This window comes from Budorcas taxicolor, chromosome 21 (genome assembly GCF_023091745.1).
Source record: "Budorcas taxicolor isolate Tak-1 chromosome 21, Takin1.1, whole genome shotgun sequence".
Taxonomy (NCBI): domain Eukaryota; kingdom Metazoa; phylum Chordata; class Mammalia; order Artiodactyla; family Bovidae; genus Budorcas; species Budorcas taxicolor.
The window spans coordinates 29,455,241-29,472,345 of NC_068930.1; the positions used below are offsets into that span (position 1 = coordinate 29,455,241).

The 17,105-nt window shown below is 49.1% G+C and overlaps 1 protein-coding gene across 1 annotated transcript; it reads left to right on the forward strand.

Annotated features, from left to right (window-relative positions):
• The first annotated feature begins 242 nt into the window (after positions 1-242).
• TMED3 (transmembrane p24 trafficking protein 3) lies at positions 243-11,022 on the forward strand. Its single transcript, XM_052659743.1, has 3 exons — positions 243-538; positions 2,657-2,905; positions 10,191-11,022. Exons 1-3 carry the CDS (start codon positions 359-361, stop codon positions 10,425-10,427), a joined length of 666 nt encoding a protein of 221 aa, XP_052515703.1. The 5' UTR covers positions 243-358; the 3' UTR covers positions 10,428-11,022.
• The last annotated feature ends 6,083 nt before the right edge of the window (positions 11,023-17,105 follow it).

Here is a 17,105-nt window from a genome sequence, read left to right on the forward strand (position 1 = left end):
GGTGCAGAAACATCCCTGTTGGGGATGCAAGTACAGTGCGCTTTGGGGAGATGCGCGCTGGCGGCGAGGGCCTCGCCTCCCCTTCGCTGACACGCTCCAGCAGGAAAGCGGGGCGGGGCAGCGAAGGGGGAGTGTCCCCTTCCCCAGCCCAGCCAGCGCGCAGGCGCAGCGATGCTCCCTGGCCCGCGTCCCGGGCCCACCCCCGAGCGCGAGTCTGCGCTCTGAGCGGCGGGCCCGGAAGCGCGGCGCCGGCTCGCGCCACGTCTGAGCTGCACCTGGTCCGGGTCCCGCAGCTGCCGCCCCGCCCGTGCGGAGCGCACGCCCGAGCCGCGGCCTGCCGGACTGGACCGGGGGCATCATGGGTGGCGTGGTCCCGCGCTCCGCCTCCGCGCTGCCGCTGCTGCTACTGCTGCTACTGCTGCTGCTCCAGGCGGAGCGGCCGCGGGGCGCCGAGCTCACCTTCGAGCTGCCGGACAACGCCAAGCAGTGCTTCCACGAGGAGGTGGAGCAGGGCGTGAAGTTCTCCCTAGACTACCAGGTGAGACCGGCGCCTCCTCTCTCTCCCGCTTCCAGGGCTTCAGGGGTCACTCGTGCGCCCCCGGCTGTAGTAGCTGGAATTAGCCAAAGAGGCTGCAGAGGGAGGCGGGAATGACCAGAGACAAGGAAGTCAGAGCCCACCCGAGACGGGCCGACTAGCCAGGGAGGTAGCACCGCAGGTACATGCCCAGGAGAGGGATGCCCGGGCGGCTCCGGCTTCCCGGGGAGTTGATCTGAATGACCTGAGAGCGCGTTGACTCTACAGAACGCCATCTATGGCACCAGCCTCTCTGTCCCAACGTTTTTTGGACAACTTTGTCCCCGCCTGTACTGGAAAATGGCAGCGAGAGGAAATGGGTTCGTGGTTTTATTTTCCCCCCTTCTCTCTAGCGTTTGAAGTCATAGTTAGGGGGAGGGAGGGTGCTTTGGAAAGGAGTCCACGCAGGCTTTGAGCCTGGCAGTGTTTACAAGGAGTGGTGTTGTGGCTACTGCCATATGGCTCAGAAAAGCTCCAAGCTCCTGCACTCTTGGCTGGTGTGAGAGTTCTCATGGCTCGCTGCTGGGGTGTAGTGGGGGAGGGGGAGGCGGTAGGGAGCAGGTAGGTCTTGAGTGAGAGAGCTGCAGATCTGAGTTTAGGCAATCCTGCCCAGATATCCAGACAGGCGTCTGATCGTGGACACATACTGGCAGGCATTACAGAAGGGAAGTGGCACGGGCAGCGAAAGGGAGGGTAGGCAGTTTGATGGGCCCTCTCTGACCAAAACCACTAAAAGAGGCTGTGCATGGGGACAGCATCATGTGTCCTGGCCTCTGAGTCATTCATCTGGTTACTTTCACATTTGTGGACAGTGTGCAAACTGCAGCTGGGTAAACAGGGGTCACCCAGACATAGTCGTCAAAAAAAATGATCCTTGTGGGACTTCCCTGGCGGTCCAGTGGTTAAGAATCTGCCTTGCAGTGTAGGGGACATGGATTCAATCCCTGGTCAGGAAAGTAAGATCCTACATGCTGCAGAACAACTAATCCTATGTGCCACAACGAAAGATCCTGTGGGATGCAATGAAGACACAATGCAGTGCAATAAATAACTACATGAATAAGTATTTGAAAACAGATTGTTGTGAGGCTGGAGGGGCCTGAGAGGTCATCAGGTCCATGCTAGGTCAGAAACCGCTGTTATGGGCTCAGCATAAGTCTGTACATGTCCAGCATTAGGAATCTCACTGATCACAAAGCAATTTCTTCCATCTGTACAAAAGGAAATATTAACGCCTGGAAGCAGATGGAGGCCTTTGACTGTGTTCTTTGATGGACCTTAGTTCTAGTCAGTGGCCATCCCTGTGATTCTGCCCTTAGCAGATCTTATCTTTCCTGTGGTGCAGTTTAAACTAATGACTCCCCTGGTAGTCACTGATTCTGTGAAGGCTTCAATCTGTATTTGCCTTCCTCTTGCATTTCATCTGCAATAATATAAACGTCCAGAGCCTCAGTTTCCTCCTGTGTAAAGTGGGGAGAATTAAGCTCTTTGCACCCTTTTTTTCAAGATTTTTTTTTTTTTTTGATGTGGACCATTTTAAAAGTCTGTTGAATTTGTTACAATGTTGCTTCTGTTTTGTGTTTTGGTTGTTTGGCTGTTAGGCATGTGGTATCTTAGCTCCCTCACCATGGATGGAACCTGCACTCCCTGCATTGGAAAGCAAAGTCTTTTTAAAAAAAACTTTTAATTTTGTATTAGAGTATAGCCTGTTAACAATGTTGTGGAGGTTTCAGGTGAACAGTGAAGGGAATCCAGGAAGGCAAAATCTTAACCACTGGACCACCAGGGAAATCCCATGGCTCTTTGCACTCTTGCAGAGCAAAACCTTTGGAGTGAGTCTGACATGGTTCCAAGTCTTAGCCTTGTTACTTTCACGCTGTGTGATGTGAACAGTTCAATTCTCTCAGCCTCAGACTCCTCCTCTGTGAATTGGGGAGTGTCATGGCACCTGCTTTAGAAGGTTGTAAAGACTAAAGGAAAACACTGTTCGTGCCATCTAATCACAGTGGCCGGTTAGCTTTTGGTAAGTGGTGGTTGCCCCCTGGTGAAAAATGGCCTGTGGATCTCTTTTATGGTTGTCAGGTCATCACTGGAGGCCACTACGATGTCGACTGCTTTGTGAAAGACCCCCTGGGGAACACCATCTACAGTGAAACCAAGAAACAGTATGACAGCTTCACGCACAAGGCCGAGGTCAAGGGCGTGTATCAGTTTTGCTTCAGTAATGAGTTTTCCACCTTCTCTCATAAAACTGTCTACTTTGATTTTCAAGTGGGCGATGAGCCCCCCATTCTCCCAGACATGGGGAACAGAGTCACAGCTCTCACCCAGGTGAGTGGACGTCAGCACCAACAGTCTGAGGTGAACTCCGCTCCCCCCCCACCCCCGCCACCCCCGCTCCCAGCCTATTCCTCCTTGTCTGTCCTGGTCTTGGCTGATGAACAGTCACCAGCCACCCACCTCCCAGTCTGAAGTTGCAGTATTTGCTCTGCCTGTGTTCATATCTAGTCCTAGAAGACCTTATGTTTCTTCTTTCTGGTTCCCCTTCTGGTCTTCCTCTCCATTCTTTAACTGTGTCCCTGCAGTACTTTCTTCTGATATTCCCACGTTCCCATTTAGTCTGACACAGCACCGCTCTCAAAGCACACACAATACGTGCCTCTCTGCTCCTTCAGTGCATCTGCATCAGAAAGACAAAATCCTGCTTTTATGGTGTATCAGTTAAGGTAACACAAGCTGCTATCACAAGTCAACCTCAAATATCAATAGCTTAATACAATGGGAATTTTGATTCTCACTCAGTAATCTGGAGAGTGGGGATGGGGGTGGAGGACTCTCCTCCATGGAGTGACTTGGGAAAACAGGCTCCTTTTTGGTCATCTTTCCACTGTCCCTTAGGGCTTCAGAGTCCTCTGTTTCTTGCCACCAAAAATTGAAGAGAATGAGAAAGCCCTGCCTGCTTCTTAAAAACCCTGGCTCAGAAGTGACACCATTAGCCCTGCTCATATCTCATTGTTGAGAAATAGTTGTGTGGACAGTCTGGGTGGATGGAAGGAGGGCTGGCACATACATTCCTGTTAGGCAGTTGATCCCTAGTGACAGCTCCACATCCTGACAGAGAAATGGTGACACTTTTGGAGGACAGATAGTCATCTGTGTCACCCGGGGCTCACGGTTAACTATAATTCAACCTCAGCCTCCTCCATCAGTCTCTCCTCCTGCTGTTCAAGCTCCTCCCTCCCAGACACAGACTCAGGCTGGAACTGTTGTGTTATTTACCCATGGGCCCTCAGCGCCCTGGTGCATGGAGTGTGGCACAGAATAGGAGCTCACCAAATATTTGTCAAGCGACTGAGTGGCAGGACCCAGGAAAGCCCCCAAGATGGGAATGACCATATGTGGCCGCACCTGTCCCAGAACCAAAGTCAGAGCATCTGAGTCTCTGGTGAGACCAGGTCACCTTCTGGGCTGCCCTCCAAAGTGACCACAGGCTCCATTCCTCTGTGGCTTTGATGATGGGTTTATTCTCTGAGCAGCTGGAGGTTAGTACTGCACTGTGCAGTCAGTAAACACTACCTACTTAGGGCTACTGACATATTAATGTTAAAATTCGCTTCCTTGTTTGCTCTGTAACAACACATCTGTCTAGTGCTCAATAGTCCCAAGTGGCTGGTGCCCATGCGTGGAGAGTTCTGCTGGGCATCATTGTATTTGAACTTGGCAACATGAGTGCTGATAGACAGTCCAGCCCAGGATGTGTCTTTATGTGTAAGAGCTTTCACAACCTGTCCTCTCAAGAGTTCTGTTGGTCGTTGATGAAATAGCTTCTGTGCTGAAGATTTTGTAAGTTTCCAGGAGCTGTGGGTGTGCTCAGTTGCTCAGTCGTGTCCGACTCTTTGCCACCACATGGACTGTAGCCCACTAGGCTCTGTCCATGGGATTCTCCAGGGAAGAATACTGGAGCAGGTTGCCAATTCTTCCTCCAGGGAATCTTTCCAACCCAGGATCAAACCCACGGCTCCTCCTTTGACTGCATTGGCAGGTAGATTCTTTATCACTGTTGCCACATGAGCTGAGAGATTTGCCCCTTGACATAGTGGAAAAGAAACCAGTAGAGAAAAGGCTTTGTGGGTTAGTGCAGTTGTTGTTCAGTTGCTCAGTCGTGTCTGACTCTTTGCAACCCCATAGACTGCATATGCCAGGCTTCCCTGTCCTTCACCGTCTCCCGGAGTCTGCTCAAACTCACGTCCATTGAGTCAGTGGTGCATCCAACCATCTCATCTCATCATCTGTCGCCCCCTTCTCCTGCCCTCAGTCTTTCCCAGCATCAGGGTCTTTTTGTGAGTTGGCTCTTTGCATCAGGTGGCCAAAGGATTGGAGCTTCAGCTTTAGCGTCAGTCCTTCCAGTGAATATTCAGGGTTGATTTCCTTTAGGATTGACTGAGCACAGGCTGTCTAAGGGATTCTCAGGCGTCTTCTCCAGCATCACAGTTCGAAAGCATCAGTTCTTCAGCGCTCAGCCTTCTTTATGATCCAACTCTCACATCCATACATCACTATTGGAAGAACCATAGCTTTGACTGTATGGCCCTTTAGTCAGTAGAGAAATAGGCTTTGTGGGTTAGGGCAGTAGAGACATTCTTTCCTGGAGCCTCAGAGTTGCGTTTTGTTGCAGGAGAGATTGTACTTGCTGCTTCTGCATCTGGGGACCTCATCCTTACTTCTGCCCAGATGCAGAAGAGACATTTCCTTCTGCTTCTGAACCTCTGTCCCCCCTCCCTGATTGAGTGGGGTTCTATCTGTGTCTGCCTCTGACAAAGCTCACTTGCTAATGCTGGGCATGTGCTCCGTCTGCACTTGTGCCCGGAGGATGCTGTGATCAGAGCTGTGTCTTTTCTTTTTAATAATTCTGTTTATTTATTTATTTTTGGTTGTGCTGCGTCTTACTTGCTGCTCAGTCTTTTCTCTAGTTGCGGCAAGCAGGAGGTTACTCTCTAGGTGCGCTACACAAGCTTCTCAGTGCAATGGCTTCTCTTGTTGCAGAACATGGGCTCTAGGGCAAGTGGGCTTCAGTAGTTGCGGCTCCCGGGCTCTAGAGCACAAGCTTAATAGTTGTGGTGCACAGGCTTAGTTTGCCCCGTGGCATGTGGGATCTTCCCAGACTAGGGATTGAACCCACATCTCCTGCATTGGCAGGCGGCCTCTTTACCACTAAGCCACAAGGGAAGTCCCAGAGCTGTGATTTAAGGGTGAGGGTTCTCAGGGAAGGGACCAATTGACTCTTCCAGGAGGTTTGGGAAAGTCTTCGCAGGGAGAGTCTTAGCTGACAAGCGACGGTGTGAGTGCTTGTCCAGGAGCATGTCTGGCATGGGAGGACGGAGGGCCTCCCAGGTGGCGAGAACAGCAGATGCAGGTATTCAGGGCATCACTTTCCTCCTGGGCCCTGATCTTAACTTTGCTCTTACTTTGCTTGGCACAGATCCCATCTCTGCCTGCAGCTGTCATGTCTCTTCCCATGAGGCTTTGTCTAGGTCAGCACTGCGCCAGAGGCCATGTGCCGTGGCACTAGTATCAGCCTCGGGGAAAGAACAGGATCCAGAGTGACCGAGTCCCAGGCAGGAGGGACTGTCTTCACCCTGAGTTCCAGAACGACCGGGCTTCTAGCAGAGGACACGGGCCAGGGTTTCTGCTGAGGGAGGCCAAGCTTGAAGCACTTCCAGCATCCCGAGAGTCTGGGCAGGTCCTAGGGGAGGCTGGAGGCTTCTGACAGAGGTTCAAGGTCCGGGGCTGCCTCAGTGTTGGTCAAGGGAAGACTAAAGTTTCCCTGACTCTACTCTGAGGCCAGCTCACACGACACTGCCTCTGAGTTCTTCAAGAATTTAAAGAACCAAGTACAGTAAGTCTCCTATGTACGAACAAGTTTTCTTCCGAGAATGCATTCATAAGTCCAATTTGTTCCTAAGTCCAACAAAGTATCCAACTAACACAATCATCTATATAGGTTTATAATACTCTTCACACAAATAACACATAAAAACAAACAAAAAATAAAGGAAACATTTTTAATCTTATAGTACAGTACCTTGGAAAGTACAGGAGCACAGGACAACAGGTGGCACACGGGCTGGCATCGAGTCAACAGGCAGGAAGAGTCACTGACTGGAGGAGGGAGTGGAGGTGGGAGATGGTAGCGATGCAGGGTTGTCAGCAGTAGGAGGTGGAGGGCAAGCTGCACTGTCACGCCTGACCGTGATGGCATGCACATTTGCACCTTTGAAAGTTTGCAGCTTGAAGGATTGTACGTAGGGAACTTGCTTTTATCAGTGGAGGCCCTGAAGAGGTGAGGCTGAGTGAATTTCCAGACAGTTGCAGAGTGAAGACCTGGGCCCCAGCAGGTGGTGGAGATAAGATGGGAGTGGGCATGGGATGCAGGAGAGGGATAGTCCCAGGGGCAGAAGGATTGGTCAGTGTCTCCAGAGACCACCTGTCAGGATGGAGTAGTGCCCACCATCCCCGTGAGGCTCCAGGACACTGGGAACTAGCAGGGTTGGAGGTCTCAGCAGGGTGAAAGTCACGCTCTGGGAGAGCTGGGGACCCCTGGCCCTGGGCAAACAGAGCTGTTTGCAAAAAAAGGGCCTCTGCTGGCTTCCTGCTGGGCAGGAAGCAGGCTGGCCAGGCTGCCTAACTGAAACTTTGTGGAAACAAGCGGAATTGGTGTCTTAGGCAAACGGCAACGGCAGGTCCCTGAGAAGGGAGGAATGATGTTTCTCCGGTAAGGGCTGCTCCCAGTGTCTGTGGATCTTGGTGTCATGTTGCTCTTGGTCTCTGGGGGCCCATGCCAAGTTTCAAAGGGGTCTGCTGGTTCAGACGCCAGGAAGACTGGAGAACACCACCTCTTGCTCTCTTAACTTTGAGGACCGACCTTCCCATCACTGATCGGGTCTGAGGTTGTTCCTGTGAAGGTCTCGGGCCCTCTTCAGACACTCACGGTGCTGGTCTCTGGCCGGTGACATGCAAGCCAAGCCTCTGAAGTGATGTCTTCCTCGGCAATGTGGCATGTCCCCTGCCCGGGGTGTCTGCACCTGTGATTTCTGTGTCCTCCTCAGTCTCTCTTCCTCCCTGCCAACCCTGACCTCACTCCTTCCCCAGTGACTCTGGACTCTGGGAGGAGGGTGGAGGTATCAACCTGTACTGCTGAATGCTCAGGCCAGGCCCAGGGGTCCCAGGAGCACCCAGTTCAAGTGAATGAAATGTATACCTTGAGTTTCTGAATGAGTGTGCGATGGAGGTAAACACAGGATGGAATTCCAGCCTGGAGAGCCAAGGAGCCCTTCCCTTGTATTTAAAAAGCAAAGTATGGATTTATACATATTGAACGTGTGTGTGCATATATGTACACATGCATATGCATGCATATACACACAGCCATTCAGATGCAGGTATACATATATATATGTATATCTCTGTCCATCCCGCTGATTTCATCCCACTGATTTTTAGAGACCTGTTACAAAGTCTCTAAATGGCTCCCAGATCCACTCGTCTTAAAAAAAAATTATTTCTTCGACTGCGCTGGTTCTTAGTTACAGCAGATATGATCTTTAGTTTCAGCCTGTGGGATCTAGTTCCCTGACCAGGGATAGAATCCAGGCCCCCTGCCTTGTAAGCGCAAAGTCTTAACCACTGGACCACCAGGAAAGCCCTAGTTTCTAGCTTCTTATATTGAACTTCATGAACAGTTCACCTTTCCAGTATGGGAAGCAGTTGTCTGTCGGGTGCTTATGAAATTCTGTAGCACAGGAACCCATTGTCCATAGAGTTTTCTAGGTTTTGAATGTTTTAGAGGTTGCCAGTGAGTAAGGACATGTTCTTTCAAAGGCATACTGTCTTAGTTTTCCATTGCTGAGTCAGTATTTACTACAGATGGTTGAAATTAATAACCGTTTATTATCTCACAGTTCTAGAGGCTTTGCTCAAGTTCTCGGGGCTGAAATCAAGATCCTGGTGGGGTCAGGCTGTCCTCTGGAGGCTCTGGGGCGTCTCACACTCACTCAGGTGCTTGGCGGAATTGAGTTCCTTGTAGTTGGCGGTCATGCTCTCTGCTCTTAGGGTTCTTTCTCTGCTCCTTGCATGTGACCTTCTCCATCTTCAGAGCCAGCAGCAGTGTGCTGAATCCTCCTGTGTCCATCTCTCTTAAATTCTCCTTCAGCTGTCAGCTTGAGAAAGTTCCCTGTTTTGAGGGGCTCTCAGGCTCCCTGGACAGTCTCAGGTATGACATATAGTTGTCATAGTCACAGCTCATTGTATTCACAGCTTCCTGGGGTTAGAGCAGGGACCTTGGTAGTGGTGGTGGGGACATAGTCAAAGTTCTGCCTGCTATACATGGTAGTTTAGCAAGTAAAGGAAGTTGTGAAGTAGCACGTGTTACATGTGAGTATACGCATGTGTATGTGCTGACAGGCACACGTGTCTGTGTCTTTGCCCTTGTTTGTATGTGGGTATGGGTCTATGTACATGAGAAGTGTATGTTTTCATATATTTGTATGTATGCCTAGAAGTGTAGGCAGCAGTTTTGTAATAGAATGAGCAGTAGATTCAGAAATAAAGTGAAGGTGTCAGTCTCTCAATCACGTCCGACTATTTTGCGACTCCATGCCTGTAGCCTGCCAGGCTCCTCTGTCCAAAGCAAGAATACTGGAGTGGGTAGCCGTTCCCTTCTTCAGGGGATCTTCCTGACCCAGGAACTGAACCTTAGTCTTCTGCACTGCAGGCAGATTCTTTACCATCTGAGCCGCCAGGGTAGATTCAGAGTCTAGTGCAGTTGGAATTTACATCATGCCCTGCCATTAATTTGCTGTGTGACCTTGGGCAAGTCATGTAGCCTCTCTAAGACTCAATTTCCTCTTTAGTATATGCAGTAAGCAATCAGTCAGCCCTCCGTAGCACTGGGGGTAATGATCCTTGCCTGTCAGGGATATGGTAAGTGTTAAATAAGAGCTCAGGAAAAAAAAGGAACACAGGACAGTGTTTGAAAGCATAGTCTCAGGACTCGAACAGTTGAGTTTTTATTTATTTGCCTGCACCAGATCTTAGCTGTGGCATGTGGGACCTAGTTCCCCAACCAGGGATTCAGCCCAGGTCCTCTGCATTGGGAGCAGCCCTGACAGTTGAGTTCATATCTGGCTTCCCTGGTGGTTCAGGTGATAAAGAATCTGCCTACAATGCGAAAGACCCAGGTTCGATCCTTGGGTTGCGAAGATCACCAGGAGAAGAAAATGGCAACCCACTCCAGTATTCTTGCCTGGAGAATCCCATGGAGAGAGAACCCTGGAGGGCTTCAGACCATGGGTCGCAAAGAGTCGGACATGACGGAGATGTGACTGACACTTTCACACTTCTGCCATCTCCTAGCTCTGTGACTCTGGACGAGCTACCTGACCTTTCTGAACCTCAGTTAGGCTTATTATGAATAAAACTGTGTCAGACCCTTAGTGCAGACACATCGTTAGCACTCAGTAGTACCTAGGATGTTGATGACGGAGTTTGCTTTGTGTGTGCCAGTTTCCATTCTTCGTTTCTGAGGGTCAGCAGCGACCTCTTTGCTCTTCCTGCCCAGATGGAGTCCGCCTGTGTGACCATCCATGAGGCTCTGAAGACGGTGATCGACTCCCAGAAGCATTACCGACTCCGGGAGGCACAGGACCGGGCCCGCGCAGAAGACCTCAACAGCCGAGTCTCTTACTGGTCCATCGGTGAGACCATCGCCCTGTTTGTGGTTAGCTTCAGCCAGGTGCTACTGCTAAAAAGCTTCTTCACAGAGAAACGGCCCATCGGCAGGACGGTCCACTCCTAGTTGGGGTGCTCTGCTCGCAAGCCCTTGGCACCCCGGGACAGAGCAGCCCCCTTGGGCCTCAGGCTCCTGCGGGCTGGTGGGTGTACCCCAGGGTGGATGCCCTGTCACCTCACCTTCTAATCAGATGCTTGGTCCTTGTCCTCCAGCAGCTGGAGCTCATAGAGCCCAGTTAGGAGGCATTGAGCTGCCTTATATGTGCAACAGTGAACGCAGAAAGGGTCTGACCAGGCAGGGACTGGCTACTGTTGGGGGCAGGCAGGCCGCCATCCAGTGGCCTGGCCAGCAGAAGGAATCCCAAGTGCCCCGGCCTCCAGGGCACAGCTCAGGGTTCTCTCTTCTTGCTCTGTGATGCACAACCCATTTGGCTTCTGTGTCCTCTCCCCTGTGGAGAAGACTGGACCCTGAGTCTGGGCTTCCCTCCCTTGAGCTCTCTGTACCTGTGGAAACCAGGCCCTGAAGCAGCTTTGCAGAAACCCCACCCCCGGGGAGCCCTGGAATCGGCCCTGGAAGCAAGAACAGGATGGTAGCTGGGTGCCTTGGCTGGTTGTGTATCTCCTCGGAGGTGGGACTCCGGCTAATAAAATCTGAGTGTGAGCACCATAGAGACTTGCGTCTTTCTTTCTTTTTTTTTAAATTAATTTTTTTAGGTGGTGGTGTTCAGTTATTAAGTCATCTCTGACTCTTTATGACCTCATGAACTGTAGCCTGCCAGGCTCCTCTGTCCCCCACTATCTCCTGGAGTTTGCTCAAACTCATATCCATTGAGTCAGTGATGCCATCCAAACATCTCATCCTCTGCCTCACCCTTCTCCTTTTGCCCTCAGTCTTTGCCACCAGTGCCTTTGCCCAGCATCAGGGTCTTTTTTTAGGTGTAATACTTTATTATTTTTAATTGGAGGATAATTGTTTTACAATGTTGTATTGGTTTCTGCTGTACAACGATGTGAATCAGCTGTAAAGTGTACATATATCCCGACCTTCTTGGACCTCCCTTCCCCCTCACACCACCCCTCTGGGTGATCACAGAGCCCCGAACTGAGCTCCTTGTCTGCACAGCAGCTTCCCATCAGCTGTCTGTTTAACCCATGGCAGCGTATGTGCATCAGTGCTACTCTCCCAGTCTGTCCCATCCTCTCCTTTCCCTGCTGTGTCCACAAGTCTCTAAGTCTGCTTCTCTGTTCCTGCCCTGCAAACAGGTTCACCTGTACCATTTTTTCTAGATTCCATATGTGTTAATATATAATACTTGCTTTTCTCTTTCTGACTTCACTCTACGTAACAGGCTTTAAGGTCATTTTTTTTAATTCGTTTTTTATTGGTGTATAATTGCTTTACAACATTGTGTTAGTTCCTCCTGTGCAGCGAAGTGAATCAGTTGTACATATACATATGGCTACTCTTTGTGTCCCTAAAGGAGCTCACAGCTTAGTGGGGATCACTGGCAGGCATAGAAATAATCGGAGTGTGACAGAGCAAGTTATGCTTCAGAGATGGGTCTGTGTAGACGTTTGTGGAGGGGGCAGTAAGTTACTCTCCTCTCAGCTGAATGAAAACAGTGAAGTAGGGAGCTGGTGACTTTGTGGTCTCAGACTAGTGGTTACTCTGAATGACTGAGTCATCATTCCGTTTAAATATAGGGGCTTAGAACAGAAAATGCCAAGACTGAGCAGTACTGAGTGGCTGTCTCAAGGTCATGGCCACAGCAGCCACAGTGGCCTGCTTAAAATGTAAGTCGGATCCTTCACTTCTGGTCAGAACCTTCCCCATGTCGTGCATGTCGTGCATGTTGCTCTCAGTTCACGGCTAAGTCCCCACCGTGGTGGTGAAGTCCTGAAGCACCTGGTGCCTCAGCCTCTGGCCCTGGAAGCCCCTACCCTATGCCATCCACTGTCTGCTTTCAAGTCCTGGCTTGCTATTCCCATCACACCAGGCCATGCCCCTACCCCAGGACCTTTGCACAGGCTGTTGCCTATACAAGAACACCCTCTCCCTGCTACCTGCATGAGCTCCTCCTGACCAGTGTCATGTTAGCTGTGAGGTCTCCCCTAATGACTTTATCTAGCATGGCATCATCTCGCCTCGCCCTGGCCGTTCACGCCTGTCTTGGCTTTCCTTCTCTGTATGTCATGTATCGCCACCCACAGATATGTTTACTTGTCTGCTATTGTCGTGCTTACCTCATAAAGATGGAGACTCCAAGAAGGCAGGGCCTTTGTTTACTGCTGTATTCCTAGTGTGTAGAATAATGCCTGATAGATGCTAAGCTCTTAATGTGTGTTAGTTGTTAGATGAACAGCCTTTCCCATTCAGCTCAGTCAGTTCAATTCAGTTCAGCTGCTCAGTCGTGTCCGACTCTTTGCGACCCCATGAATGGCAGCACGCCAGGCCTCCCTGTCCGTCAACTCCCGGAGTTCACTCAGACTAATGTCCATTGAGTCAGTGATGCCATCCAGCCATCTCATCCTCTGTCGTCCCCTTCTCCTGCCCCCAATCCCTCCCAGCATCAGAGTCTTTTTCCAATGAGTCAACTTTTCGCATGAGGTGGTCAAAGTTCTGGAGTTTCAGCTTTAGCATCATTCCTTCCAAAGAAATCCCAGGACTAATCTCCTTTAGGATGGACTGGTTGGATCTCCTTGCAGTCCAAGGGACTCTCAAGAGTCTTCTCCAACACCACAGTTCAAAACCATCAATTCTTCGGCGCTCAGCTTTCTTCACAGCCCAACTCTCACATCCATACATGACTACTGGAAAAACCATAGCCTTGACTAGATGGACCTTTATTGGCAAAGTAATGTCTCTGCTTTTTAATATGCTATCTAGGTTGGTCATAACTTCCCTTCCAAGGAGTAAGCATCTTTTCATTTCATGGCTTCAGTCACCCTCTGTGGTGATTTTGGAGCCCCAAAAAATAAAGTCTGACACTGTTTCCCCATCTATTTCCCATGAAGTGATGGGACCAGATGCCATGATCTTCGTTTTCTGAATGTTGAGCTTTAAGCCAACTTTTTCACTCTCCTCTTTCACATTCCTCAAGAGGCTTTTTAGTTCCTCTCCACTTTCTGCCATAAGGGTGGTGTCATCTGCATATCTGAGGTTGTTGATAGTTCTCTGGCAATCTTGATTCTAGTTTGTGCTTCTTCCAGCCCAGCGTTTCTCATGTTGTATTCTACATAGAAGTTAAATAAGCAGGGTGACAATATACAGCCTTGACGTACTCCTTTTCCTATTTGGAACCAGTCTGTTGTTCCATATCCAGTTCTAACTGTTGCTTCCTGACCTGCATATAGGTTTCTCAAGAGGCAGGTCAAGTGGTCTGGTATTCCTATCTCTTTCAGAATTTTCCACAGTTTATTGTGATCCACACAGTCAAAGGCTTTGGCATAGTCAATAAAGCAGAAATAAATGTTTAAATGCATACTGATCAAATGTCTAAATAGTAGGTCTTGAGGGCAGATACCATGTCTTTCATTAAAAAAAAAAACAACCCACAAATCTGAAATCCTAAGCTGTTTTAAGTGTTAATAGGGCCTGGAAAATCACATGGATGGAGGAGCCCGGTAAGCTGCAGTCCATGGGGTCCTGAAGACTCAGACACGACTGAGCGACTTCACTTTCACTTTTCACTTTCATGCATTGGAAAAGGAAATGGCAACCCACTCCAGTATTCTTGCCTGGTGAATCCCAGGGACGGGGGGAGCCTGGTGGCTGCCATCTATGGGGTTGCACAGAGTTGGACATGACTGAAGTGACTTAGCAGTAGCAGTGCCCTGTAGGGAACAAAATAAACACTCTGCCTAGAAAGAAGCTCTGTAAGCCTTACTTAGCTTGATTGAAAGATAAATCCTACTTAAACCTGTTCATAGAGTTTTGATGGTATTTCTTCTGTCTTATAGTTAAGTACCAAGTAAACATAAGAGATTTTTTATGAACTATGTTTGGAGTATTGTTGGGTAGTTGCTCAGTCATGTCTAATTCTCTGTGACCCCATGGACTGTAGGCTGCCAGGCTCCTCTGTCCGTGGGATTCTCTAGGCAAGAATACTTGAGTGGGTTGCCATTTCCTCCTCCAGGAGATCTTCCTGACCCAGGGATCAAACCTGTGTCTCCTGCACTGACAGGTGGATTCTTTACCACTGAACCGCCAGGGACTTTCCCCATGTTTGGAGTATAGTGATAAACAGTGTAACACATGTTCCACTACCTGGATTAACCAATATAATGTGACCGGTTCCTCTTAGAAGCTCCCTGGTGCTCTGTGCCCACCTCTCCTGCATTTTGCCTTGAGGATCCCATGCTCCCCACCCGCCCTTTAACATGATTTCAGTGGCAGCAGCCAGGCCACGGGTGCTTTGTGTAGGGCACGATCAGGGCAGATCGGAGGCCCTGCCTCAGGATGCGGAGTGGTGGTTGACCAGCTGCCCTAGGGCATCTCCTCTTCCCTGTCCTCCCCTCCTGAGACCTCTGGGTGATGGATTAGAAACTAAGGCCGCCCTCATCCCCAGACTGTTCTTTCTGAGAGTTTAAAGTGAACATTGAGGGCTTCTCTGCAGGTCCAGCGGTTAAGAATCTGCCTGCCAATGCAGAGGACACAGGTTCCGTCTCTGGTCCAGGAAGATCCCTGTGCTGTGGGACAACTAAGCCCATGCTCCACAACAGGAGAAGCTACCACAATGAAACGCCCATGCACTGCAACTAGAGAGTAGCTGCCCCCATTTGCCGTAACGCTGAAAGCTCGCATTCAGCAACAAAGACCCAGTGCGGTCAAAAATAAATTTAAAATAAATCAATAAAATAAATGGAACAGTAGATAAGCTGCCAAGTATTGGGTTGGCCAAAAATTCGTTTGGGTTTTTCCATAAGGTGTTTTGAAAACTCAAAAAAGCTTTTTGGCCAACCCGGTATCAGATAATGAGGGTTACTCATTGTGACACTCCATCCTGGGGAATATCCTTCCCCCAATACCTCCTTAACTTCTCTAGGGAGACACCAACCAGAGCCTGGTCTTTAGCGCTTGCTCATAAAACATCCCAGACCCCAGCAGAACATGCGTACCCAGGCGGAAACGACCATACTCCCAAGATGAACAAAGAAGAAACACAACCCCCTGAGCACCATCCAAACTATTGTTTGAAATTGTTGGAACATGTGGAGCCAAATTTTTTTTACACATTTTTTTCTGATTATACTTTTTTCTGTTTTATTTTTAATTAGAGGATAATTACAGTATTGTGATGGTTTCTGCCATACATCAACATGAATCAGCCATAAGTATACATATGTCCCCTCCCTCTTGAACCTCCCTCCTCCCTCCTACCCCATCCCACCCCTCTAGGTTGTCACAGAGCTCCATTTTAAGTAACATAGTAAATATACTCTAAAAGAGAAAGTGTTAGTCACCCAGTCTTATCCAACTCTTTGCGACCCCATGGACTATAGCCTGTTGGGCTCCTCAGTCCATAGGATTCTCCAGGCAAGAATTCTGGAGTGGGTTGCCATTTCCTCCTCCCAGAGATCTTCCCAATGAAGAGGAAAAGTTAAAATTTTACATAACCTGCTTCTCCTTCTACCTCTGTAACTCAGCTTGCCCCTTGCAAAGTCTAGATCACGTAGGTCACGTAGTCTCAAAAGGTGGGGATTTGCAATACTAGGAACTAAATTTTATCTCACTCACCCTTGTCCTGCTTTTTGCAATTGCCAAGCCCCTGCAAACCTGCTTAATCATGCCTGCCCAGGTCAGGCATCCCCCTCCCCATTTTGACGACTGTTCCTGCGAGCATGAAACCCCTTAGTTTAAACCAGCCTGTTAACAGATAGTGTTGCCCACTTACAGTCTGTCTATAAAAATTCTGTAATCCCTTTGTTCGGGGCTCAGAGCTTGGACTGTTAACTCCTCTGGGCCCGCTGGTGTAATAAACCTGAGTTCTCCAACTCTCTAAGTGTGTGCTTGTTTTCTCGAGTACTGGTTTCTGCAATGCTAACCCAGGAATCAAACCCAGGTCTCCTGTACTGCAGGCAGACTCTTTACTGTCTGATCCACCAAGGAAGCAACCTAAAAGAGAAAATGTTGGTAATGTTCAGCTGCAACATGAAGTTGTAATAAAGAACAAATGGAAATGTTACAGATGAGAAATAAAAAAGTAGAAATGAAGGCCACCCTCAGAGAGGACAAAAGCATGGAATAGAGCTGATGTGTATGAAAACCTTCCTAGAAGGCAAAAAGAAGGGGGGAAAAGAGCTAAGAGATACGAAAAGTAAAAATGGTAGGAGATGGATAAGAGGTGAACCTGAAGCAGAAAATATATACTAGAAGAAATAATAAAAATATGTTTATTAGAATTAAAGAAAGATGAAAGATCTCAGAGCAAAAGGCTCATGGAGTGACATGACAAACAGGGTTGAGGACCGAGAAGGTGAACCCCCACATGGACATGGACATGTAAGAATTGCAAAGGCAAAGAGGAGATTCTAAATGCCTCCAGAGAGAAAGAACAGCTCCTCCATCAATCAGAGTGAAATTAGATTTCACAATAGCAACACTGCATACAAGAAGAAGATAAGGTCCTATTTTTAAAATAGAAAAAGCAAGAACAAAATAACCCCTGAATTCAGACACTGATGTCTAACCAAATTGTAAACATGAAATTCCACTGAAGATCTCAGGCACGTGGGCTGCAGCAGA

Bases quoted from the DNA above. Each gene is read 5' to 3' on its own strand.
- TMED3 (XM_052659743.1), top strand. From the start codon at position 359: ATGGGTGGCGTGGTCCCGCGCTCCGCCTCCGCGCTGCCGCTGCTGCTA. The intron at 539-2,656 runs GTGAGACCGGCG...TATGGTTGTCAG, and splicing joins AGTTCTCCCTAGACTACCAG to GTCATCACTGGAGGCCACTA. The intron at 2,906-10,190 runs GTGAGTGGACGT...CTTCCTGCCCAG, and splicing joins GAGTCACAGCTCTCACCCAG to ATGGAGTCCGCCTGTGTGAC.